The sequence below is a fragment of the Alosa alosa genome, chromosome 11 (genome assembly GCF_017589495.1).
Source record: "Alosa alosa isolate M-15738 ecotype Scorff River chromosome 11, AALO_Geno_1.1, whole genome shotgun sequence".
Taxonomy (NCBI): domain Eukaryota; kingdom Metazoa; phylum Chordata; class Actinopteri; order Clupeiformes; family Clupeidae; genus Alosa; species Alosa alosa.
This window is the reverse complement of record NC_063199.1, coordinates 15995851-16023379: the sequence shown is the minus strand read 5'-3', so window position 1 is coordinate 16023379 and position 27529 is coordinate 15995851. Positions and strand designations below refer to the sequence as shown.

The 27529-nt window shown below is 42.6% G+C and overlaps 3 protein-coding genes across 4 annotated transcripts; 1 reads left to right on the top strand and 2 right to left on the bottom strand.

Annotated features, from left to right (window-relative positions):
* Window positions 1-1424: 1424 nt before the first annotated feature.
* man2c1 (mannosidase, alpha, class 2C, member 1) lies at window positions 1425-19253 on the top strand. The gene is made up of 26 exons (XM_048257916.1): window positions 1425-1650; window positions 1910-2035; window positions 2145-2268; window positions 2690-2760; window positions 2929-3106; window positions 3203-3392; window positions 4062-4168; window positions 4484-4594; window positions 4806-4898; window positions 5079-5195; window positions 6898-6993; window positions 7100-7245; window positions 8988-9111; window positions 9866-9987; window positions 12100-12185; window positions 12507-12662; window positions 12850-12932; window positions 13038-13132; window positions 13424-13528; window positions 16177-16333; window positions 16748-16891; window positions 17657-17766; window positions 17861-17940; window positions 18086-18228; window positions 18425-18528; window positions 18896-19253. The coding sequence occupies exons 1-26, from the start codon at window positions 1550-1552 to the stop codon at window positions 19008-19010; spliced, it is 3084 nt and encodes a 1027-aa protein (XP_048113873.1). The 5' UTR covers window positions 1425-1549; the 3' UTR covers window positions 19011-19253.
* Window positions 19254-19358: 105 nt separating this feature from the next.
* On the bottom strand, window positions 19359-24011 carry neil1 (nei-like DNA glycosylase 1). The gene is made up of 11 exons (XM_048257294.1): window positions 23930-24011; window positions 22501-22983; window positions 22198-22317; window positions 21753-21846; window positions 21543-21660; window positions 21205-21326; window positions 21019-21046; window positions 20845-20912; window positions 20558-20762; window positions 20138-20260; window positions 19359-19648 (listed from the first exon to the last, which is right to left on the bottom strand). The coding sequence occupies exons 2-11, from the start codon at window positions 22968-22970 to the stop codon at window positions 19593-19595; spliced, it is 1404 nt and encodes a 467-aa protein (XP_048113251.1). The 5' UTR covers window positions 22971-22983; window positions 23930-24011; the 3' UTR covers window positions 19359-19592.
* Window positions 24012-24169: 158 nt separating this feature from the next.
* Window positions 24170-27457, bottom strand: commd4 (COMM domain containing 4). Of its 2 annotated transcripts, XM_048257635.1 has the most exons (9): window positions 27441-27457; window positions 27125-27232; window positions 26809-26880; window positions 26608-26673; window positions 26461-26500; window positions 26252-26371; window positions 25995-26075; window positions 25392-25568; window positions 24170-24496 (listed from the first exon to the last, which is right to left on the bottom strand). In XM_048257635.1, the coding sequence occupies exons 2-9, from the start codon at window positions 27125-27127 to the stop codon at window positions 24456-24458; spliced, it is 600 nt and encodes a 199-aa protein (XP_048113592.1). In that variant the 5' UTR covers window positions 27128-27232; window positions 27441-27457; the 3' UTR covers window positions 24170-24455. The 2 variants fall into 2 exon arrangements, with proteins under 2 accessions (XP_048113592.1, XP_048113593.1); XM_048257636.1 differs by lacking the exons at window positions 27125-27232; window positions 27441-27457 and adding an exon at window positions 26968-27115.
* Window positions 27458-27529: the final 72 nt, after the last annotated feature.

Sequence of the window (27529 nt, the reverse complement as noted above, 5' to 3'; positions counted from 1 at the left end):
CGTTGGGGGCTTAAAACAACAAACACCTACAAACATACCACACTCATACACAGACATATACACATAGGGTTACACTGACTTTGCACTAGTATTTTATTGACTGTCTATGCACAATTTCAACCAAATTTTGCTGCTCTTATTTTTTCATTATTATATGTACCCTCTTATTTACTTACTTTTTTGTTTACTTGAATGTTATGTTTGTCTGTGGACTTAAATTGGTAAAATATGTCTTGTCTTCACCGTGGGATAGTGAGAAACGTAATTTCGATCTCTTTGTATGTCTGGAACATGTGAAGAAATTGACAATAAAGCTGACTTTGACTTTGACTTTGACCCACCCACACACACACACACACACACACACACATACACCTCAAGCCAATTTTCTTCTGCTTGATTAAACTCAGCTCCCTTGACGACCTTTGTGGCATTCATTAAAATGTGATCAACTAGTACAGACACAAAAATTTCAATCTCTATTTGCCTATATCTCAAAATCTACACTGACCCAACATGTTCCAGAACCTCTCTGATTGGCTGACCCTGAGCATATAGCACCAGTGCACAATAATAATAGAGTGAATAGGAAACAGTTGGGCCTACAAACAGTTCTCATTTTGGCGTGGAAAGGACAAAGAATATTTTGTGTAGAGGTACTAATGACAAAATATTATATTACACCAATGTGCTTTGCACACGTCTAATGTCTAGATAGGTGGGTAGGGTACTTGGGAAAGTTTTTGTGTCACACGAAACACATTGACACATCAATTTCATAATACAATAAAACGTTTTTATGACATTTTCAAAGATAATTGGTGACATGAACTTTGAGCTGGAGAGAAGCGATATTTTCTGTACTGCCAAACACTAATGCATATCAGTCACAGATGGAGCCTGTGGGAGATCTAAAACTGACTAAGCCACAGAATGGCATGTAGTCTGTTTGTGTTGTCTAACATCGTTTAGGCCTACATGTTAATGGCTATAAGGACCTAAAATATAACACTGGTTGTCATAGGTCCTATAACACACAGGAATCCTATAGGATGTAATTTGAACGATGAATGAATATAGGGTTGAGCCCTGTTGACTGCAGGGAAAGCTATACTTTGCACAGTCAGATGCACAGTTTGCTATCTCTGTAAATTTTGATGAGCTCTGGTCTGGACAGTCATTCCAGGAGGTAGCCTATAGGCTAAGTCACAATGATTTGTCCATCGTGTGTCTGTAAAAATACACATTTTGATTTCTAGAACAACGTAACTGGGAAAATACAACAAGTTTCCAATAACATGAAACATAATAGAAAACAGTCACCTAATAAAACAAGTAGTTTACAACTTGTACCAGAGCCGAGATATATACGGCTCTGACTTGTACTGTACAACAGCGACATCTGTAGACCTGACAAGCAGAAAATCATTGTGTATTGTACTTCCGGGTGCACGTGAATGGAGTGTCTTTTGGACTTTAATTGGGTCCATTCATGTTGTTTTGCTTCATGAACTGATCGAATATTTAGCTTTGCAGGAATTCACTTACCATGTATCATCAACCCGTGCTAAAGAATCGGAGGACGCTCCTTGAGCGCGCAGAAAAGTTCATATCTGACATTTATTTCACGGACTGCAATCTTGGAGGAAGGTATCATGTCAATCATAGTAACTTCAACGTTATGAAGTGGTTAAGCCACAGCCTTGTGCAAGTGGGCCTACATGATACAAATTGTGATTTAAATTCGGTGTGTTGTGTGTGATATTCTAACTTACTTAGCCTTACTTAGCCTGATTTCACTAATGGTGGAGAGTTCTTTAGCCTAGGTTACAACTGATTTGTAGTAGTTTACTACTGCACTCTGATATCAGGATTTTCGTTGCATTGGCTGCTCTTTTGTTTTTGATAGGCTTTACGGAGACACCTATCCGCTAGAGTCTCTCTCTGCCTTCCTGTCTTCAAAGCGCATTCCCTTCTCAGAGGCTATCAAACAAACCTTCCAAGCACATACTGTTGGAGACAGCTTTGGACCCACGTAAGTAGACTGTAGTGATAGTAGCTTAACTAGCGTTCTTGGAATGTATTCCTATTTCCTATAGATTGTAGGCCTACGTTCCTTTAGATAAGACATCCCTTTTTGACAGGTGGTGGACATGCTGGTTCAAGGTGTCTCTGAAGATCCCCGACTCATGGAGAGGGAAGGAAGTGCACCTCAGGTGGGAGAGCGATGGAGAGGCTATGGTCTGGAGGGATGGAGAGCCAGTTCAGGTGAGATCAGACAGGAAAGGATGGATACACAACTAATGCACAGCTGATAACTTTCTCTGTCCTTTTCTGCAGTCGCATAGCATAGTTCTGTCCATAGTAGAAATCAGAGAATTTGTTTGTAAAGTAGGCTATCCCAGTGGTGTAGTCTAGTTAGCTGTAGTGGGTATAGGGCCTACTGTGATGTACTGGTAGTCTAGTTAGCTGTAGTGGGTATAGGCTACTGTGATCAATCCCAAATGTTACTTAATACCTATCCTTGCCTATTTTAAGTTGGTATACTGAGATGGTGATGCTTTTGAAGTGGCTGAACTGCGTAGTCCTGCGTATCATGTAGACTACACCGCTGGGCTATCCCTACCTGTTGTAGTTTGACTGATGCACTTTCAAACATCGCAGAAGCGTTCTGGTTTTGTTCTTGCAGGGACTGACAAAAGAGGGGGAGAAGACATCCTACATACTGTCCGAGTGTCTCCAGGACAATGAGCCCCACAGGTTTGCTGCATCATCAATAATGTGTCTGTATTCACAAGCTATACCATACACATGTTACTGTTACAAGCAATACTAATAAGAGGCCATTAAACATAAATGGATTCTGAGTTAACAGAAGAGTTTTGTGGTTTTTATACTGTAGTCTTACACCTTTGTCTGTTTCTACAGCATCACTCTCTACGTGGAGCTGGCCTGCAATGGTCTCTTTGGGGCTGGTCAGGGGTCCATGATCGCTGCTCCAGACCCCAACAGGAAGTTCTCTTTGCAGAAGGCAGAGCTAGTTGTGTTCAACCGCGATGTCAGGGAGCTCCTGACTGACTTTGAGATGCTGGTGGACATTGTTAAGGTAGGGCTGTGAGGAGCAAATGAGGCCACAGGAAGCGTGTTCGATTTCAGAGGTCTTATGGGAAGGTTCTCATTGGTCCTAATTTATCTCACTTAGTTGCTTGGTGAGGGGGATCAGCGAGGGTTCCAGGCTTTGTTCACAGCCAATGAGATGGTCAATCTCTGCGATCCAGCCAATCCCAGCACTTTTTCTGCATCCCGGAACCTGGCCCAGAAATTCTTTAAGCAGAGAAACGGGGAGAGTCAGCACATCGTCCATGCCATGGGCCACTGCCACATCGATTCAGGTGACAAAGCCCAGGGGCACACACACACACACAAACAAACTCACACACACACACACACACACACACACATGTACACACCATGCACACATATGCAGGCCTAGAGGAAACTGCGGCATGATACATTCAAGTAATTTGCTTAGGTTTTCTATCACTATTCATCATCGCAACATCATTCCAGAGGCCCTGAGGAGTAAGAGGCAGCAAACGTAGTCATACTTCAGAGTGAAACGTAGTCATACTTCAGAGTGACATGCGCTTAAGGTGTCTCCTGGTATTTGGGAAGGTTGATGCCGGTAGATGCTGTTGGTAGATACATGATCACTGTGATCCGTTTACAGCAGATCTCACTGCTTGCCCCCTCTGGTGCACTGTTGATAAATGATTATTCTGAAGGCCCTTCTAGATGCAAAGCAGTATTGGCCTCTGATGACCACTGGGTTTAGTCCGAAATAGTAGTAGCCACCATGCAATGTGGTCAAAGTTCAACGGAGTGTGCAAGAGCCCTAGCCTGCTCGTGGCTAAGCTATGTGCTTGCGCTGCGCTTTACCTAATGTTACTGTACGGTGCAAGCCATTTAAAATAATGGGTGACAGTGCAGTAGTGCTGTTGTTCTGTTGTATGTAAAAGCTGCATGGCAGTTGCATTAGAGACCTCTGCTTGTTCCTTCAGCTTGGCTATGGCCCTATGAGGAGACCATCAGGAAGTGTGGTCGCAGCTGGGTCACTGTGATTCGCCTGATGGAGAAGAACCCTGACTTTACCTTCACCTGTTCCCAGGTAGAGAGAACACTAGTTCTCCTACAACGCATGTGATCCACAGACATGGCTGAAATCTAATGAGACCACAATACCTTAAACAAACCTAAACTATTGTCTGTGTGACATGTGTGTGTGTGTGTGTGTGTGTGTGGATTGTTGAAGAGGGAGTTCAAGTGCATCATTGTCAATTAGTCAATTAATGCAAATTATGTGTGTGTGTGTGTGTGTGTGTATGGCGGAAGAGGGTAAACAGTTTAAATTAAATTAAATTACATTTGTATTAATGCCAATTAATGCAAATTAATTTGTGTGTGTGTTTATGTCTGTTTCCAGGCTCAGCAGTTTCATTGGGTGAAGGAGTGGTATCCAGGCCTGTACTCCCAGATCAAGAGCTTTGTTCAAAAGGGCCAGTTTATCCCAGTGGGCGGAACGTGGGTCGAGATGGTAAGAGCTGCTTTATGAGATCCTGGAGAACACATACAGATATACACAGAGGGAGTGGTGTTTTACGAGGCGCTTTAGCTTCCTTTTTCATACATATATATAATGCACCCTCTACTCTGGAGTATCTCAAATGTGTAATTGTGTGTGTGGTTTTGAATAGTCACAATGTATAAAGAGTAGTGTGATTGTTTTCCCTTTTATTGTGTGTCAGGATGGGAACTTGCCATCTGGTGAATCCATGGTCAGACAGTTTCTGGAAGGCCAGAACTTCTTTAAGGCAGAATTTGGAAACTACTGCAAAGAGGTATGGGGATTTCCACCCGCAAGCTCTTGTTAACGCAACCAAGAAACATTTATAGATGGGGATAAAAAGAGCTCCTGCCGACGCTTTCTGGTTATTGTTGTTTAAAGGCTGGTGTGTCATGTCTTGAATAGTGACTGATCTCTGGTCTGTGTGTGTGGCTGCATGTGTTTATAACTGCAGTTCTGGTTACCGGACACGTTTGGCTACTCCGCCCAGCTGCCCCAGATGATGCAGGGCTCTGGGATCACCCGTTTCCTGACGCAGAAGCTCAGCTGGAACCTGGTCAACACCTTTCCTGTAAGATTCACCTCCACTTGCTGGGATAGAGAGTTGGCTGGTGGGTGGACAGCCTGGTGCATTGCCCTTGATGCTTCTCACTGTTTTACAGTCATTCTGTTGCAAATGTTACCTGCAGGCTTGGAATTTCACCATTCTGGGGGCAAGGCCACTTGGCCTTCAGTTGGGCATATTTGGTGGGGGGCACAAAGGCCACATGTCAGGGCACCAAGGCCAAAGTTAACTATTAGTAGTAGGCTATAAAAATGATCAAAGTTGTATTTAGCCTATTCACTGCAGTAGACCTGCATCACTGTATGAAACATTACAAAAACATGAAATGAAAACATGACATATTACATATGTAACTGCTAAACTGTAAATCATCTGACTATCTAATATTTACAGATATCTAGGCTATATATAACATTTATTTTATATGTGGCCTGTTATGAAATCATGTATTGAACAATTTAAGCACAGCTCAGCTTTAAGAAACTCAAATAGCCTAGATGCATGCTTAGCATTTTGTGATCATTAAGGCTACTTTTACAAACTCTTAGTCAGCTGTCCTCTGATTTATCAATATATAGGCGATATTTGTAACATTTATTTTGTATTTGGCCCGTTATGAAATCATGTGGAACAATTTAAACACATTGTAAAACTTAAAGCCCAAATTTAGAGACATTCATGTATGTCGAACTTTACTGCAAATTCAAAACTGGATTACTCTGGAACGGCTAACTGTACAGGGGATTGCTTTACACCTTTGTGTTAGGTAAGGTCTCCTGTTTATTCTGATATATGGGTTGTCATGTGTTAAAAGAAGGGTTCGTAAAGTAGCCTATTACACCGAGATGAATGGGTATGGAGATCATGGGACGCAAAACCTTCAGTAGAATGTATGATTAAATTGAATTATATTATTTACTTTTCTAGCGAACCGTTCAACACAGCAATTATCGGCTAACATCGTTTAAAAGCTGAGAAAAAGCTCTTTCGTGTGATGTCTGTGTGATGAATAGGCTACTTCGCGAGTAGTTCAACTGAGAATGGGTGAATTTGGACGCACTTTCTTTCTTGCGCTGCCACTTTCTCCACTGCGTAAATGACTAAATTAATTTGCGCTGTGAATGCTAAGATTATTTTGACAGGCCACAGGCTAAAAAAAAATCGCTATTAGTAGGACGCAAAGCAGAATATTGAAAGAAGGGGGCACCAAGGCCACCGTGGCCTGTAAACCTGATTTTCAAAGGGGCCTCACGGCAACGCCGTCGTGGCCGCCGTGAAATTCCTACCCTGGTCCTGCGTTGTGTATTATACTATTGTGAGACTTAAACCCATAGATACTGTTGCTTGCACGTCGGTTTGTGAGATGTACTCAATGCACAGTACTGGCTAGCTACCATTACATTTGGAAACTATGTGTATATTGTAATGAAATGTAGTAGTGATGTCAGACATTTTACAAAAGCAGGGGAGCAAACATACTGAAGTGGTGGCAGAGATCAGGGATGATATTTCATTTGTTCTAATCGTAATAAATTTGGCCCATCATTGAGGTATTAATATTCTGCAATTATCTCTCTCTTCCTGTGCATATTTACTCTTGTTTCTTTTCCTGTGCATATTTACCCCTGTTTCTTCTTTATGCCTGTACTCATCTTTCTTTCTTTCTTTCTTTTATTTTTTGCTCTTCTTTTCTAATTTTTGCCTCCAGCACAACACCTTCTTCTGGGAGGGTATAGATGGCTCACAGGTTCTCACTCACTTCCCACCTGGGAACTCCTATGAGATGAAGGGCAAGGTGGAGGATGTGAGTCTGCTACCAATTCACTTATGCTGTCTTACATCGCCATCTATTGGGCACTGTGGTCATTGCACCCACTGCACTCATTCTGTGTCCCTCCTCTGTTTCCTAGCTGGTGAACACGTTGAAGAACAACAAGGACAAAGGGAGAGCCAATCACAGTGCAGCGCTGTTTGGTTTTGGAGACGGAGGGGGCGGTCCAACCCAACTTATGCTGGACAGATTGGAACGTGTACGAGACACAGATGGACTGCCCAAGTCAGTTCTCTGCCAGCCACACACATAATGCATGCACTCAGGCACACACTCAGACAAATGCATATAAAAACACACACGGAATGGCTTAATGATCCCAAGCAGTGACCACTCATCATCAAATTTCTCTCGGACCTCTCCAACCCACAGCTTTTCAGGCCACTGCATGATGGCCCATCTGCTTAACCAGTACACTACCACCGCTCCATTATAACGTTATCTAATGTTGTGATTTAACATCCCAAAACAACAATCAAATATCCCCACATTTCTATCAGACATCTCTTGTCATAGACATTCACCACTGTGAAAAAATCAAAACCATAAAGACCAAGTTGCTGTTAAAAATGTACGAATTATAGGCATCCATAGGAAACAGTAAATGTTAAATAAGTTAAATGTTAAATTCATACTCATAGGAGTTTGGTTTTGATTTTTTGACAGGTGTGAGAGAAATTTGGGGATCGTTGATCACTGTTCTTTCTTCCTCGCCCCAAAAGTGTAGCCTACCTTCTTCTTCATTCCCGACATATTTTCTGACTTTTTGACAGGTTAAAGTGTTTATGACAAGTCATCTCTGAGATAAATTTGGTAATGATTGGTCAGTCAGTGTTTGGGGACATTAAGCCACGTTTAAACTTTTTCATGTTAAGTGTTTTAGAATGTCCTCTATCACACATATAGACACTGCTATGGACAGATCCACACCGTCACACACACCCCTCCTAAAGCTCATTTAGTACCCACAGCTTACTCAACCCAGTCTAGACAGGAGGCTGTAAAAGAGAGGGAACATTGTTTGGCCAGAACCACACTGTATTGTTTGCTCAGTCCAGTCACTACTGCGGCTTGACGGGACATGACGAAAGACTCCTCCAGAGGTGTTTGCTGGAACCGGACAGGACTGTATAAGCTAGGCTGGGAGAATGGCAGCAGGGGACAGGATCTGAGCAAAATCCCCTTTATTTTGTACACACTGCCCATGGTTTACACAGCTGAGTTGACCACACTGACACACACACTGACCACATGCTGCTGGGTTTGGGCCTCATTCAGAGCGTTTTATGTGTCCTGCCCTGACAGCATGTACATTGCCAGAGTTGTACAGATTACTGTTATCATAAATGTTATCATGAGTTTAATTGCTCAGTTGTTTTGTTTTGGCAATTTTTTGATAGAATGTGTGTGTGTGAGAGTGTGTGTGTGCATGCATGTGTGAGTGTGTATGTGAAGAGGGGGCAGTGGAAGGCTCAGGAAATCCAAATGCTAGGTCACCTTCTGATTTATCTGTTTTAATGTGGAAGCTAAGGACAATGACGTGAGGATGGCAGCATAGAGAAGGTTGCATGCTCAAAAGTGTACAGTAGTATGAACTCTCAAGTAACTGTTGCCGCTTTGTTTTTATGAAATTAATTTGAACAACATACTGTATGTCTTACAGATGTACTTATAAAAGCTAGGAAGAGTATGGAGCAACAGTATGCGTTCTTCAACTTGCGCTGTGGCGCAACTGGTTACAGCATCCGTACCATATTTTGGGTCTGCGTGCCCATGAGTCTGACCAAGGTCATTTCCTGGTACCGCGCCATCTCCCCCGCTCGCCTCACGCTTCGTCTCACTCTCTCTACGGCCCATAAAAAAAGATGATGCTTTGATGTAAAGTAGGTGTATATAGTGGGTGGGCTTTAGTGAGCCCACATGAACCTGTCATCCCCAGCTGTCCCTCTCGGGCTCTCCTTTACCAGGGTTCAGATGTCTAGCCCAGACGGCCTCTTCTCAGCAATACGGTCTGACTCAGGACTCCTATGTACGTGGACCGGAGAGCTCTTCCTGGAACTGCACAACGGCACCTACACCACCCAGGCAAAGGTGGGGCCCACTTCCCGCAGTTCCCAGTATGGCTTACTCTGAATCAAGCTGTGGAAGTGATGTGAGCTTTGACTCAGAATCGGAAGTGATTGTTTGACATGCGTAATCTAAGCATTTCTATTGTCATCAAAGTTTTTCTCTGTTCCAGTTAAACAACAGAATAGCCTTTCATGGAAGTAACTTTGAGAGTGAGGTAATATCCTCACTATCCACTGGCCATTATCCCAACACTATTGATAATTATTAATTTAGCATTATCCCAACATTATTGATAATTATTAATTTAGCGGAAGCTTTTATCCAAAGTAACAGTATCGACCCAAGCGCCTTTTTTAGTTTTAAGTAGAGTGAGGTAGTCCCACTGCATCACCAGAGTCCTTTTACTTCCTTGTGTTTTCTTTTGTTTACTTTTGATTGTTTACAGAGAACTACCACCCCAGACCGTTTGTGCATGCAAATGTTCTCAGTTAACTTCCAGTAAACTGAGAAAGTTGAGTGCTTTTGCACACCTCCTTGGGACGGGTGCGTCGGAGAAGGACCACAGGGTCACCAAAGAAAGCTCCTGTACACTGTCTTCATCTGCAATTGTAGATTTTTATTGCAACGTTGTGTTATGTCTGAGTTTGCCATTTTATGTGTATCTGTGATTTTGTGTCTGTATTATACATGCTTTTATTATTATATGTGTGATAGTGTGTTCTGCCTGCACTTGTAGATTACAGATGTGATTGTGTGTTGTGATTTGTGTTGGCAGATCAAGCAGGGTAACCGCCAGAGTGAGGCTCTGCTCCATGATGTTGAGGTGGCCAGCTCTCTGGCCATGTGTCACAATAAGGCCTTCTCCTACCCCACAGCCAAACTACAGGAGATCTGGAGGTAACCTCGCACTGGGACAAACTCTGTGTCTATTTATAAAGGCAGTTTCCTGTGGCAGTTATAGGACCTCAGTTTGTCTGTTATGGGACCTCTTCAATTGTACAGTGCCCAGTGTTATTGCCTTTCTATTTCCGTGACCTTGTCCATTGTGTAGAGCATGTCCTTTGAGGCGCCTACAACGCAACGCACTTTCAAAAACCTCCTCCAAGTTTTTGATAGATATTTTATTGTAGACCAGAACCATTTTAAGAATGGATGTAGCCAAACATCTATAACATTACCTTGATATTGGTGATACCTTAAAAATTGTAGCTGGATTAAATTTTAGCCTTTGGCTCTAAATCCTTTTCCCATTCATTCATAGACAGTAAAAGAAAAAAAAGCTCGCTCTTCTGGTGTATCCAATGGAAGCAAAGTTCTGTGGCCATTCCGTGTTCGTCCTATACTGTACATACCGGTAATATTGATCATTTAAATATAAAAATCACATATTATTTTGGAGGATTAACCTCACAAAAAGGGGTGAGTCTGTTTGTTTCAAATGAGTAGCCCTCCATATGAATTGGGTCCTTCAGGTAGCCCTCATTCCCAAAAAGGTTGGAGAGCCCTGGTGTAGAGGTTTGTCCAGCATATGGTCAATGGTAAATGGACTACATTTATATAGCGCTCTTATCGACTCCTTCGAGCACCCAAAGCGCTTTACAGTGTCATGCCTCACATTCACCCATTCACACACACACACACACACACACACACACACACACCGATGGCGTGATGGAGCCACCTGCTTATCGGGAGCACAGGGGTTAAGTGTCTTACTCAAGGACACTTCGATAGGGCTCAAACCGGCAACCTTTCCGTTGTTGGACGACTCCTCTACCTCCTGAGCCACTGCAGCACTGTATAGGGCTTCAGGCTTGTAACCGAAGGATTGCCGGTTCGATCCCTGACCAGTAGGAAAAATGTGGGCGGGGGAAGTGATTGAGCACTGCTCTCCCATGTCCACATCCACGGCCTTGAGCAAGGCACCTAACTTACCTTACTGCTCCCTGAGCGCCACTGTAGCAAGGCAGCTCACTGCCCCGGGTTAGTGTGTGCTTCACCTCATTGTGTATTCACTGTGTGCTCTGTGTGTTCACTAATTCACGGATGGGATAAATGTAGAGACCAAATTCCTTGTATACGCAAGTATACTTGGCCTATAAACCTGATTTACATTTACATATACACTTAAGTTGCCTTCACACTGGGGTCCGTTTAACTGGACCGTACCTGAGTGTGATTATTCCCCCCTAGCCCTGACCTAGCTGGTCTCTGTTCACATTACATTTTTGTTTGCGGTCCTGAGCCTGTTTATGTCATAAACACTACCGTCTATTTGCCATTATCGCTTGGCAACATCATAATTTTCTATATTTCCTATATTTCCTGATTTTGGAACAGATAGCATTCGAACTGCAACAGAGTTCTAACAAACCGTCCCCCAGACCACTGTTCTCCAGCGGAGTAGACTTCGGTAGACTGCGTTCACATTAGCAAAAATCACCAAACCATCAGTCCAAACGAACTTGGGTCCTGGCAAACTGTCTAGTGTGAATGTGCCCTTAGAGCAGTGTTTCTCAAACTTTTTCAGACCAAGGACCACTTAACCAGTAAAAAAAAACTCATGGACACCTAGCTAATAATAGACACAATAGGCCTACTCACTGAACCACCTTGCTAATTGTCTTTGCACCTTGCTTATTGTTTTAGAGGATTCATATGATTTAAATTGGCATAGCTTACATAGGCAGTGTTGCAGAACTGTTTGGAAGTTGGTTCAATATGGCAAACAACTCATCTATATTGTTTTTTACCACGTCTGCTCGCGGACCACACTTTGAGAAACACTGCCTTAGAGAATACATACTCTACTGAATCTACTAAATGGCACAAATGACTTTTATTATTCTGTTAAAATTATTATGACTAGTATTTTTGTTATTTGGACAAAAGTGTCTGCCAAATACTATAACCATAACTCTAACCATAACCATAACTAAGAACCTTAACCATAACCATAGATACATTTAGGTCCCTTAAGCAACGATTTCTCTTTTGATGACCACATAGGCTGCTCCTTCTCAACCAGTTCCATGACGTGCTTCCTGGCAGTTGCACAGAGATGGTGGTAGATGATGCTCTTGAATATTACAAGGGTAAGATTGCATCTTTGTTGACCCGGCAGAGTCTTCCTGTGTGTATTACCAGTATTTAGTTTTAATAAACTACTATTCAGAGAAGTATTCCCTTTAATTTCTGTGGGAGAGCTTTTCCTTCCCATAAATTATGTAGAACATGTGTAGAGCAACACACAAGCATTATTAATTAACTGTTTAAAACATCAATATGACATTAATGCTGTGATATTTGAAGCATATTGAACAATAGTGGTCAGCAGACATTTGTTTTTGTCTTATTTTGTGTGTGTGTGTTCATAATGTGATTTTATGTGCTTTGGGGAATTGTGTTTTCTTCAGAGGTCCACTCTACTGGTTCCAGGCTGCTGCAGGAGGCCTGTGGGGCCCTGATTTCGGGTGACCGGGCAGGTGCCTGTACCGCAGTGTTGAACACGTTGGCTTGGGAGCGCACTGAGGTTGTGCCCCTGACAGAAAACACCACGCCATCAAAGCTAGGTGCTGTGTAAAATATAGATTTCATGATTCATGAGTGCTATCAGGCCTCTTCATAAATATTATTGAACATATTTTATTATGTAAATTAAGTATATATTGCTTTATAAGGAAATGCATTTCGCTCAAATTTGCTCAACATGAATGAATTCTGCCTCTTCACATCTTTGGCTTATTCTTCTCTCTACAGCTCTAGTTAAAGTGCCCAGTGTGGGCTTGGCTGCAGTTCAGGAGTTTGCCAAGCCTAGTTGTCCAGTAACGGTTACAGCACAGGTAAGCATCCTGAAAACGGTTAACTAAAACAAAAACTGTCAGTCACACACACACACACATATGCACACACACACACACACAGGCTCAATCTCTGTTTGGTTTTAGGCTGACGGTACAGTTCTGATGGAGAATGGTATTTTGCGTGCTGTTCTGGACCAGAAGGGCGGTTTGCTTTCTCTGAGTCTTCTGAACACAAATAGGTGAGTGAAGCTCACGCTCTGCTAGAATGTGTCTGCTTGTCACACAAAGTGCACTCTAAAATGAATGTGTTGAAAATAACACAAAGTGCACTCTTAAAATGAATGTGTTGAAAATAACACATTTTCTGTTGTTGTTTTTTTTTAACACATCTCTATGTCCAGATAGGGACAACACAGTTTGTGTTGTTTCTAACATATTCGTTTTAAGAGTGTGCCCACTCAGACAGTTAACTTTACTGCCCACTCCACTCAACCGCTTTGAATTATAGTCTCATCTAACGCCCATTTCAGGGAAGCTATTGCTGACGGTTGCCTCGGAAACCAATTTGTGGTGTTTGATGATGTGCCTCTGTACTGGGATGCCTGGGATGTGATGGACTACCACCTCCAGACCAGGTGCGAGAGACGCAGACACACACACACACACACACACAGACACAGACATACTCTCTCTCACTCTCTCAGTAAAATATCATTGTCTGATGTCATTTAGATTTAGCTGGCCTGTGGTGAAGTGACTAACATACTCTCATTTGAGACTGTCATTGATTATACACATGCCCTGCTCATATGTCTATGGTTGTTCCCTATAACTTTTCTCATACTGGAAAAAATTAAACTGGACGCATGTGTCATTTTTCTGTAGGTATCTTTGTATCGAATACCTGTAGGACGGACACACACACACACACACACACACACACACACACACACACACACACACGTCTCTCTTCCTTACCCAAATATCAATGTCTGATGCGGTTCTGTACTGGATAAGTATTTCTCCACATCTTGGCAGCCAGATTTAGCCGACACGTGGGAAAGAAACTTGCTATTAACACACACGTTTCAAACAAAGGAAAAAGGAATACAAAGGAATACTCTGAAAATAGAAAGGCATTCACTCCCAGTGATTTGAAAAGAGAATTCCGACGATTCTTCACATAGATCTCTGTTTCTCGAGGTCACCAATCAACAGCAAAACATCTAATTAAGTAAAAGAATTGAGTAAAGATGAGAATTCACAGGATGGTAAGGAGATAGCTACAACACATATAGTAAGACCAGTGCACTGAAATAGGAAGACCTGTAAATAGCAGCAGTTGAATGTAAAATAATGTGAAGAAATAGGCTTCAACATAAAATGAGTTAACTAAAAGCTCTCATATATAGGTATGTTTTCAGGTATTTTTTCAAGATTAGGTTCAGAATGTGCCTGTTTGATGTAGAGGCAGGGTGTTCCATAGCTTCGGTGCATAATAGATAAAAGCACATTCTCCACTTTGCTTGTGGAGCACTTTGGGCACAGTTAAAAGATTAGCATTGGAAGACCTAAGGTTCCTTTGTGGTTGATAAGATGTTAAAAGCTCAGAGATATATGAAGGTGCTATGCCATTTAAAGCTGTGTAAGTAATTAACAGAACCAAAAATCAATTCTATAGGAAACTGGGAGCCAGTGTAGTTCAGCTAACACAAGTCCAGCTAAGTCCAGCAGCAGAGTTCTGTATAAGTAAAAAGTGCATTGCAGTAGTCTATCTAGTCTACTAGTGATAAAGGCATGGATTCGTTTTTCTGCATCGTGTTGAGTTAAAAAGGGCCGCACTTTGGCAATGTTTCTCAGGTGGAAATAAGCTGTCTGGGTAACTTTACTGATATGGGGTTTGAAGCTTAACTCTGAATCTAAGATAACACCTAGGCTTCTTAACTTTTCCCAAGATTACTAAGAACGGTGTTTCGCTTTGATTTTGGTCCAACCAAGTGAACCTCTGTTTTGTCATTTAACTTTAAAACATTGTTGCTCATCCACTGATTAATGGAGGCAAAGCATATGATAAGGGAGCAAAGGCCATCTGGGTTAGTTGGCTCCACAGAAATATATAATTGTGTATCACCTGCATAGTTGTGGAAGTTTATATTATGCTGACTTATGATTTTTCCTAAAGGAAGCATATATAGGGAAAAAAGCAAAAGACCTAGACTGCTCCCCTTGGGCCACACTGAAAGGCAAGTCATGTTTACAGATACATGATCTCCTAGACTAACATAAAAATCTCTGCCAGTAATGTAGGTTTGAAACCAGTTTAGAACATTATCGGAGAGACCAACGGGTGAACAAGGCGAATGAGGGTAGTAGCACTGTTTGCTTGATCTAACCATGTCTCAGTTAAAGATATCTGATAAAAAATTTGGCCCCATATTTGGCCCCAGCTGTATTAACTGGCTGGGGCACCTGCAGCATCACGCCCGGCGACCGGGTTCGATTCCCGGCCCGTGGTCCTTTCCGGATCCCACCCGTGCTCTCTCTCCCATTCGCTTCCTGTCACTCTCCACTTTCACTATCATTAAAGGCATAAAAAGGCCAAAAAATATACTTAAAATTTTTTTTTTAAAGATATCTGATATTCAGAAGTGCTAGTTTTACTGTAAGTGTTGGGGTAATATGATCCGCAGGGGAATTTTGTTGCTGACAGGTAGGAGATTTGACTGGTTTACCCTGTAAGCTCGATGCCCTTGACTCTTATTACTAATCAGTACAGGAATAGATGTCATGGGTCTACTGGGTCCCGGCATGTTCTCAAAACTACTGTCAGTACCATTTCTATTGCAGGGACCCAGAATATATCAAAGAACCATATTGCAATCAAAGTCAGTGATTTGTTCCCTGCTGCTGCTGTCCGTATTTCCCCCAGCACATTCCGTGTTCCGTGCTGGCTGAGAGTATGACCAAAGATCCTTGATTACTTAAAGAAATAAAACCCTAAACGTAACCTAGTCTCAGCATCTGTGTGGTTGGCACATAATGCACCTTTTTAAAGCATCTTTTGAAATAATTTCTCATTTTATTTTCTGATTTCAATTTTCTCTATGTTGGTTTAACTGATTTAATGCACTTTGCCCTTTTGAAATCTCTAATTGTTCTGTTCTTCTATCATCTCAGTTTACCACGACTGTGTTAAGTGTGTTATGTAAGGAAACATGCCTTGAACTACGGACTCCATCTTCTTGTGTCCTTAATATGACTGGCTGATTATTGTGTTGTGCAGGAGGCCAGTGGTGGACGTGGTTAAGCCGGCCGCAGTGTTGAGCTCAGGGGGTCTGCGAGGCAGCGTCTCCTTCTCTGTGAGGGTCAGCGACCGCAGCTCCATCACTCAGGAGGTCATACTGGATGCTGAATGCCCCTACCTCAAGTTCAGCACTCAGGTAAGACACCGAGCTCAAAGACTCCCTGTCTAGAGCAGCTACAATGCATGAGACAGTGTCTGAGAAGATCATATAGGCAAATACTAAATGACTTACCATACAGGTATTCAGAGTTCTAGACAGGTTATTGTAGGCTGGATACTTGGACATGCTTGTGCATATATGAATCCTTTGCTGTCTCATTATGAGATGTGATCTGTTTATTATAGTAGAGAGCAGTGGAAGTGGGTTGCTTAGGTACAGAGATATGCATATGGCTTGAGATATCAGAGATTGTGTGAAGGCCCCTAACCGAACCACTAGCAAAAAGCTTTTAACATATTGTCCTGTGTGTGATTTTGAAATGAATACCTGTTTGTATTTATGTGTTTGTGTTCTTTAAGCTGTACTTCATATGTTTTGGTCCTGTGGTAGGTGGAGTGGGCAGAGAGCCATAAGTTTCTCAAAGTGGAATTCCCAGTGCGGGTGCGCAGCCCCAACGCCACCTATGAGATCCAGTTTGGCCACCTGCAAAGGCCCACCCACAGGAACACCTCGTGGGACTGGGCCCGCTTTGAGGTACTGGGGGTCAGGCCCCACTGTCCGCTGAAAGCCTGATCAGACTGAGAGATTGACCACTCCCTTCGAGACATGCAGTCTGGCTTTGACACATAGGCAATGGTTAACTTAATGATTGGCTGGACAGACAGGGCTATGCAACCACCTGTTTGTGGTAGTAATTACTGGCAGGATTTGACTGTCTGAATTTGTACACATTCTTCTAGAGTAATAAGTATGTACTGTATCAGGGTTCAAGTCAAATGTAAAATTCTATGACTTCCCTGACAAAAAAACTAAATCTCCATGACTTACTATATAATGAATGGTACAATATAATGACCGATGATTTCATAGCAGCTGTGTAGCGTTTTACTTTTACTTTTTTATAGCGGGAAATTAATAAATGGGCATTGAATAAAAAAGTTTGGCTACTCAAGCAAGCAGGAAAGCTAATAACCATATAGCACCAGTTCTGTGTGGAAATATTTGTATTAATGTATTTTGTCAAGTAAATTTTAAACTGCTACAACAAAATTCCGTGATATTCCATGACTTTGCCCCACAAATGATAAAATTCCCTGATTTTCCATGTCTGGAATAGACTTTCCAAAATTCCATGATATTCCAGAAATGCCATGACCCCTGGGAACCCTGTGTATGGATTATGTATGTATTGCATATGCAAATATGCAATAAGACTCTCTCCTATTTTAGTTGCTTTGGAGTCAGTAACTCCGATACATGTGGATCAGAGTAACGTGAAAATATGTTCCCCCTCCCCAGGTGTGGGGCCACAAATGGGCTGACTTGTCAGAGCATGGCTTTGGAGTCGCTGTGCTGAACGACTGCAAATACGGCTACTCCTGTGACCAGAACACGCTCACCCTGTCCTTGTGAGTGTTGGCGTTGACACATCATCAGTGCATAAACACACGGCTGACTGAGTTCCATAGCAAGTAAAAGTGATCTTCTTTCTTCTTCTCTCAGACTCCGAGCGCCCAAAGCTCCGGATCTCCACGCTGACATGGGCAGTCACACGTTCACATACGCACTCATGCCTCACATGGGTAGGTCTTTGTGCAAATGTGCATTTCAGCTGTGCACTCTCAGCAGAAAAACATAAAAAGGAATGTGGCATATAAGTTATGATGCATGTGTATGGAAATTGTGAGTCGAAAAGTGCAAATCTGTCTGCTTCTATCTGTTCTGCAGGGTGTTTTCAGGAAGCATCCGTCATTCAGTGCGCCTATAACCTCAACTCTCCCCTTGTGCTGGTGCCAAAAGCTTCTGACCTTCAACCCTGGAGCGCATTCTCAGTCAGTGGTGATGGGGTCATCCTTGAAACCATCAAACAGGTACCATCCCAGGAAGCAAAATATCCCTTATGGATGTGACCTTATTCAGCAAACCCCACACAGACAAACACACACACACACACACACACACACAGACACAGGTGGTATCGGACCTGGGAGGATGTCTGTGACCCTGTCCAGTCAAACGTTTTTTACACACACACACACCATAATCTGACCTTCCCTTCCCTGTCAGGCGGAGACCCAAAAGAACGGCTTGATTGTCCGGCTGTATGAGGCGCATGGGGGCAGTGGCTCTGTGACTCTGTCCACCTCCCTAGCCCTGCGTGAGGCTTGGCAGTAAGTATGCTTCAGCTTCTCCCTTCAATATCCCAACAGACAAGAACTTGATTTTATGAAACAAAAAGTAGAGGTTGTACAGAAACGTCAGGAATTTCTGTTTGGGCAACGAGCAAGCACCCTGTAAGTGTCCACTGATCATGTGACCTACAGTAGTATAATACATGGGAATAGATGTGAATAACAACCATTTGACTAACATATTTGAGAAGATTCAAGGTTAAGGGGTTCAATAACTACCGGTACACTGATACATATAAGTTAAGTACATTGACTTCATTCATTATATCTGTTAGGATTGTATGACTATGTGAAGTCCATGTGATTCTCCAATAAAAGATCAGTCACCTTCGTGTTCTCTTCCTAGCTGTGATCTTCTGGAGCGGACTGACCCTAAGCACAGAGTGGCCATTATGCCATCCGGAATATCTCTGGAATTCGGTCCTTTCCAGATCCGGTCCCTCCTGCTGATCCTTCAGTGAATGCTACTCTCTCTCTCTCTCTCTCTCTCTCTCCTTTAGTGAACGCTACTCTCTCTCTCTCCCTCTCTCCCTTTAGTGAACGCTACTCTCTCTCTCTCTCCTCTCTCTCTTCTATTCCTGCTGTCCAGCACACCATCTCATTTAACTTCCTCCTAATTAACGTGTTAAGCTCTCATGTGCCCATCATGATTGGCTGTGTTTGTGAAAATAGTTTTGTACAATAAAGTGCACTTTTGTAATGGATATACTGTATGCTTCTTTGGATGCAACTGTGAAATAAATTAGAATATTGTTATTTAACTTGGAGTGCACTTATTTTCACAGCTTAAATCAAACCTTGAGACTCCGTTTCAGATATTCAGTGTTAAGTACATATTTATTTTTCTTTTACAATCAAAAATTGTTACAAGCAAAAAAAATACCGTAAAAACAAACAGAAGTGACATTCATTTTTCCTTTCCCAGTAGCAAAACCCGTTTCCCAGTTTAAAAATCAAGTAAAAAGACAGAGGTGTGGGGAATGTGTGTGTGTGTGTGTGTGTGGAGTTGATCTGGTCCCCTCGTCTCTCTTACTCTTGTGTTGTCAGGTGCTCTGTCTCACACTCCCCCTGGTTGCTCTACAGCCTCTCCTCTGTGGTTCTGAAACACACACACACACACACACACACACACACACACACACAGGATAGGACTTCAGACATGATCACATTATAATAAACAATCTTTATCTGACTGCACATAAACTGACCAGAGTCTAATGGCTCAGATTTCATCTGAAAGGCCTGTGTGTGCGTCAGTGTATGTATATTGTAGGGAGATTGTTTAGTGTAAGTGTAAATATGTGTGTGCGTGTGACTGGGAGAGAGAATGAGTGGATCTGTGTGTATGAGTGGGAGACATGAGTAATGTGCATGTCTGAGCACTTGTACATAAAATAACAGTGTGTGTGTGTGTGTGTGTGTACTTGTGCATAAAATAACAGTGTGTGAATCTGCCTGTAGGAAAGTGCACTCCTGAGTGTGTGTGTGTGTGTGTGTGTATATGAGAGATGACGTGCACTGCTGAGGGGAGTGGTGTACAAATAACAGTAAGTGGTTGGGTCAGTGTGTGTGTGTGTGCGTTGCTCACCAGTAGCTGAGCTGCTCTTCCTCCTCCTCATTCCTGTGTTATTGATCTGGGGAGTGCTTGGCTCCTCTGGGGTGCTCTTGGAGCCCCTGGTCCTCTTGGCTCTGCTAGCCTGGCTCTGAGCCACTGAAAGAGGGTCCCACCTCATATTAATAATCAACTAAATCATTTGGAACTATAACATGCATAAAATATCATTATCGCCTTTGTTGTTACAGGAGTTCAGACCGATGGTTCTGTACAGTTCCTTGGGTGTTCATTGTCAATAGCACACATTTCGTTTAATTCAGGCATTTGAATTCAGACATTCAATTGAACCAAACTGCACTGAAAATAATTCATTAATTTAAAATGTGCATTATTTGATCTATCTAAGCCCTTTCTTTTGGGTGGTGTACACATTGATTTAGTTTTGGCTGTTACCGCTTGTGCTGCTCTTTCTGCGCCCTTTCGGTTTGGCATTTTCTTTGGAGTGATTGACTTGCTCCTCCTGCGTACTTTTGGGCGCCTTCGTAATGCTCCGTCTCCGAGAAACCCTTTTCTGCACCGTGGGTGTCTTTGTGCCGTTCGCTGCCTTTGACACTTTGCTCTCTTTTGTGCTGGTCTCAGTGTGTTTCTTTTTGGCTCCCTGTATAAGAACAGAGGAAGTGAAGGTAAAATGTGTACACACACACAGGACTTTTGTTTAGAACTCAAAGTCCCCCTTTTACCTTTTTTGTGTCTGTGTAGTCGTGGTCCTCTTTCTTCAACCGCTTCTTGGCTTTAGGGGATTTTGTAACTGTTATTTTTGGGCAGAAAAGACAATACATTTTACTGCCTGTGAATATAATTACCGGTATATGAACCAATTTCCTGCTGGTCATGGCCTGAATAGAGGTGTTTACCTTTTGGAGCCAAGGGGCCAGGATCTCCCTGAAAAGAACAACAGTATGTTAATAGTCATCTTGTCTTAGTCTCGTATTGAGAGAGAAAGACAAACTGCTTTCGCTATGTGTATGATGTTTTTGTTTGTAAATGGGTGTCCAAAACTTTCCAAAGACCATGAGCAATTTGGTTGTCTCAGAACCTACCGTGAACCACATGGTTCTGCCATTATGGTCTCTTATGGACTGCATGCCGTCTACATAGTAACACTGCAGCCAGGCTTTAAAGGCCGAATAATCGGCCTTCTCCGGATCATAGCCTTTACCTCCTGCAAAACACAGAGCAAGACAACAACTGTTAAAAAACAGTGCAATACTCTATGCATGTGTGATGAACATGACTACACAAGTAGGGAACATCAACTCCTCTGTGAGTGCCCCTCTGTTCTCAAACTAACAAGGGGGCTCAGTCACGTTGTCTGCACTGTACGTCACGTGTGCGTCACTTTGAATGTAATGATGTAATGAGGATAGCAACACTTTACCCATTTTCACAACTTCCAGGGGAACGGTGTGACACAGACTGAGAAGGTCAGGATCACCGTCTGTCTGAAGGTCAGGAGCACTGTCGGTCACTCCCTTCTTCCCCGACCTGGCTTCCAACTGTGGAGGAAAGGAAACAGAGCGGTCACGGAGGATGCCTGGGAGACAGAGCTTAGTGAGTAATGTATGACATTAATATCCTCTCTCTCTACCTCCCCCTTGACCGCCGTCTTTTCATCATCCTCCTTCTGTGACTTGAGAGCTTCCAGAACATTCCTTGCCTTTGTGAACGGTGGGATGTTCAGTCTAATGCCAGACGGGTGGAGGAAAGGCAAACAATAAGACTTTGTTTCGGTTCAGCAAGAACAAAGACTTTTACTGAACATCACTTCAAAGAGAGGCCCATGAACCACCATGCACTATGACTATTAAGATTGCACGATATGACATAAAGACTATAATGGTCAAACAAGGCGGTAGTTAAGTGACAGACAAGTATGATACTACAGAATTTAACTTAGGCAACCGTAATTAACATAATAGTTCCGAAACTTTACACACAACTTTGCAGGTAGATAAGTATCAGGTTAAGGGGGATGAACTGTCTGAGTAATGTCTCCCAGTAAGGGAGGGGAAACATCTTTGATTGCACGTCACCTGTAAAGTATCTCTGCTCGGAGATAGTTGCCGATTCCACTGAAGTACTTCTGGTTCAGCATCACTTCACAAATGGGTCTGTCGAAGGCCTTGTCCGCAAGGTTGGATAAAACGTTTTCCCTGCATGATGACATTGTATCGTAATAGGCCCTAGTCTAACTCATGATGTACACAGGTCTGCTTATGAGGTTTACTGTAACACTAGTAATCATGATGCTGGACAACTTAATAATACTACTAGTATGGCAAGCCACTCTGAATGAGGGTGTGAGCCATGTGCTGGTTGTGCATTCTAGGGCTCACCTGAAGCTCTCATACTCAAACATGATACATGGACCCCGGTCGGGTTGCCAGGTGCCGTTCGGTTGCCAGCTTCCAAATCTGCGTGTATCCACAAAGCTCAGCACCCGGCGAGGTTCCTCGCACGTGTAGAACCGGAGATGGGCATGCTTTGGGAGCTCGTTCTCAGGAGTGAAACGGAAGAATCCAGACATCCCGAAGCGGATCACGACGTCCATGGGCTCCTGGTTTTGCTCTGCCTTGGCCCCAGCCCTTTTGGGCGGCTTGTCGTCGCTGTTGGTCTTGATGGGCGTGAGGGTAAGGCGCACCTCCTTGCCTCTAGAGGTGGCGCTTACTCGGTACGCATCGCAGGTGAAGGGCACGTCAGGGCTTTTGCTGACCTCGGATTTCTCCACGGCGCCGGTGAACACAACGCCATTACACACCCTGTTCACAAACAGGCTGGCCAGGTGCAGCTCCGGACCCTCTGGCATGGTGCACCCTGAACTACAGACACAGTTAGGGTTTCAATTAAGTTAACCACATATGTGCATTGTGTGGGGAATAAGGGAGTGTCCATCTGTATTGAACAATGCTTTCTTTCACACATACATACAGTATTTGTGGACGTTTAAGGGCGTTTTTGGGAGGTAACCAGGTACGCCATGCTTTTGGAGGTGCAAACAAACGCTGCATTTCCACTGAGATATAATAGTAAGGACCAAAAATCCGATTGTTTGCACCTCCAAATGGGCGGTGACGTACGCATGTGACGCGAGTTTGTGTAAAAGAATTGTCTGATGCCCTAGGCCTAGGGATTTTCAACTGGTGATCTGTGAAAACTTTGCTGGATTTTATCTTTAATTTCATAAATGTTGCTTTCTTAGTCCGACTGTGGTGACAATTAGCTCAAGACCCTTGCTCTTACCCTTTGGAAGGGTGTACAGCACGCTTGTTAACAAAATACTTGCATTAGGCCTAGGGACATCATAGCAGAGTAAAGAATAGGTGGCCAACTGCTACGACATGTATACTCTAAAATAAATGGCTTGACTTCCAATCTTGGTTGACTGGGGTAAAAAAATAGAAGAGACCATTATTTCCGCAACCAATGCATGGCAACTGGCATGGATTCGATCTCAAGATTACCATGGATAACGTGTGCAATGAACTAATTTCCTAAAATGCAATGCGGGGGAAGTATTTTCATTTGGCAATTTATTTGGTAGGAAACACCGTTTACCGTAACTTTATCGACAGTGCAGTTGTGCTAGCGTTAGTAGTAGTAGTAGTAGCATGCAGCTCATTACGAGAGCTTCAGTTACAAAATCGCATAACATCAAAAGTCCGTTTTAGGCTACTGCATGCATTTTTGTATTAACTGCTGTCTGTACCGCATGTGTCTTAAACGAATGCTTATGCAGTTGCGACATTACCTCGTTTGCTTGCTTACCTGTGTTGATCTGTGCGAGTAAGATTAGGTTGGTGGTAAAAGGTAAGGTTATATCAGCTTGGTTATATCATCAAGCGTGCACGGTGTTTACAAAACGGAAACCAGAGAATCTCGGGAGTTGTAGTATTTTTTTTTGACCGCACGGCTGTACCATCCAGAACCCTTAGCATCACCTTGGAAGATTACACAATGTAGCAAGCAACAAGTATGACGGTAACAAATCAAAATATTCACAATTCGTCAAATGAATCAATTTAATACTGTACATGAAGTGAGCATTCAACATATAAAACATTATGTGCTTGAGGCAAAGATATTCATCATGGAATAGGTAATGCAATGAAAAAGGCACAGGCCCTCAAGGAATGTGAAAAAGCAAACATATAATCTATAATAGACCACAACACACACAAGGCCAAAGGTGGTATACACTTCTGTACAAAACTGCATGGCAGTGCTGTGGGGTATTCTCCGTTGATCAATGAAATACGTGAATGATACAATAGTGCTACATTCATTCAGTGGGTCACTGTAGGGCATTCATCATGGCCTGGGCTTGTTTGAGTTCTGAAAAACAGTGAAAGGGTGCATATAAAATATCATAATCATCATCATTTTCAAAGTCTGGATTATAGCTGCCTGCTATTCTCAATTTGAAATGTTTAGGGATAGTGTGTGTGGTGTTGTCAGTATGGTGGATTGACATACATCTGCCAATATTGAAACAAATTAATGATTTAGTATAAGAGTGGCATATGCTCTACCAAAGAAAATAATCAATGTGGCAATACATTCATTTTGCCTATAAGAATTTAGCAAAAACATTAAGTTAATTATTTGGGGCAGCCGTGGCCTACTGGTTAGCGCTTCGGACTTGTAACCGGAGGGTTGCCGGTTCAAACTCTGACCAGTAGGCACAGCTGAAGTGCCCTTGAGCAAGGCACCTAACCCCTCACTGCTCCCCGAGCGCTGCTGTTGTTGCAGGCAGCTCACTGCGCCAGGATTAGTGTGTGCTTCACTTCACTGTGTGCTGAGTGCGTTTCACTAATTCACAGATTGGGATAAATGCAGAGACTAAATTTCCCTCACGGGATTAAAAGAGTATATATACACTTACTTACTTATACACAGATACATTTTATCAGTGCTACTGTAATTGATGTAGAATGAACTGCTACCTACTGTATTACATTAAACATTAAGTTAATTACTTAAAGATACATTTTATCAGTGCTACTGTAATTGAGGTAGAATTAACTGCTCTCCTCTATATTATAGCTAGAATGTTATTCCTCATTTTTGTGAGTCACTTTGGATAAAACCGTCTGTTCAATGACTAAATGTAAAGTAGCATTGTTAGCTTCCTACATTACCAGATGACATGGGGCATATTATCTGTGATGCTACTTGCAAGAGAGGGACTACACGATGTGTAAAGCCCATCATGTGGCAGTGCACTGACCTGTCAGGAGTACTCTGAACTTGTCTGCTGTGATAGCCACCACGGTGGTCTGTGTGGAGCCCGACTCTGGCTCCTGGGCCTGTAGTCGGAGCTGCACCGATGGCTCGTTCACCTCTTTCAGCTCACTGGAGCTCAGCGTGTAGTCAACCCGCCAGGACACAGACTCCAGACGACCCACTGAGACACAGGGAGAAATGGATCTATCTTTAGGTTTCCATAAATGAAACATTACAAACTAAAAAAAGGACTTCATGAAAGTGAAGGTACAAGCAGTGGTGTCAAATTGAAAACACACACACACAGATAATAAATGTAGTGTTGTTGTCAAGTATTAGCTGAGTTTTAGGGAGGGAAGCCATCCCTTTGAACATGAATCTGAATTTAGAGGTTGTTTCCCAATGTACTCTGTCATCCAGAAGGGTCAGTAATCACTGGCCCCACAAAACATTAACCCTGACCTCAGACAAATTAGAGAGCTGCAGATTTAGCCACAAACTACTGTAGATCCCACTTCTCCAGAATGATGGGATTTGGTTTAGAACCAGCAGCAAGATTCTACGCTCCAAGATCTTTGTAGGTGTCATTTGTCATCTGTATACTCACGTCGCAAACTGCTTTCCCTTAGTTTATCCTGAAGGGCTGTGTGCTTGTCTTCATAGGATTTGCATAAGCCTGTGGTGTGTTCTGGGAAATTAGCATAGAAACACTGTGATATGGAAAAACCTGGACTTCTAGAATAATTAAAACAAATGGTCAATACCCAAGGTAACAATATTTGTAGAAATGTTGTGTTTAAAGATTGTAATCCAATGAACTTCCCATAGAATGCTGACACTTCGATAAAAGGACTGCAACTTTACCTTTAGGTAAGCCTAACTGCTGAAGCTCGCTTGATAGAGATTCACTATCCACGTCATGCTTTGCAGCGCTGGTGAGAATGAAACTAAGCACAGCAATACTGGCTTTGATGTCTCCCATCTCTGCAACAGATGTGAATTTAAGTTGGGGAAACTCAATGAAACAGCATTAAGGATTGCCATGAGGTCACAACTTGGGATAATCGTCTTACCAAATTTTGCATCCGTTGTCAACTTTTCAACTTTATCATACTGAAAAGAAAAATCGGTAGATCTGTATTAGGGGTCATCAAAGTCATGATGCTATTGGATGACGGAAAATGACTTCATATGATATAGACCTATTCAACATCACTTACGTCAATGCCATCCTCTAAAAGATCTTTCAACACTTGAACACAGAGCAGTTTCATCTTCACGCTGGACTACACAGGATGGAAGAGGACAGCAGCGGATGAAAAGGTAAATCAATTCAGCCAACTGAATGTAATCCATTATCATGCTATGCTCACACTGAACAATGCCAATTAACTCCGAGTAAATTAGGGGAGCTTCCTCACCAATTTAGCCAGCGTGCTTATCTCTGCAAGAACCCAGTCTGGACAGTCCAAATCACCACAGAAGCGGAATCGCTATAAGAAGACAACATCTTAACTGTGCACACCATATAATTTAGATCTCAATGAGAACAACATTTTTGTCAGCCCATTACAACTTACGTTAGCTTGTGGTTAGCACAAGCTAAATTAGCTATACAAGGGCATTTAAGTCATCATCAGATGGCGTTCTCTTGGAAAATATCTCCGGCAATAACACGATCAAACAAAGAGCTTAATATGACGTTGCCGTTTCTAAAAAAAACATATCCTGAAGTACCATTTTATTGATGTACTAATAACCACCCGTGTCAGCTGATGTGAATTTCTTCTTCTGTTTCTATCAGCCTATTTCAGCTGGTAGTGGCCTACAGCGACACCACACGGCCTGTAGTTGAAACAAGATCATTGGAACCACCGCGAGGCTATATTTTGTTTTAAAAATAATAATTATTATTGCCCAGTCATTTAGAGCCAGAGCAAAGTTCCCCAATGGTATCGCACACCGGACAGCTAGATTAGGAGCATTTGGCTGAATTTGACCAAAATAAATAGCCTAATAGAATATCAGACTTATCGAGCTCCACAAAACTCACAAATCACAAGGATGCTGGCCGGCCTCAGAGTGCAAAACTCCGAGTCCAACCACGTTATTCGCACCGTTGCTCTTTTCTTTTGGACAAAC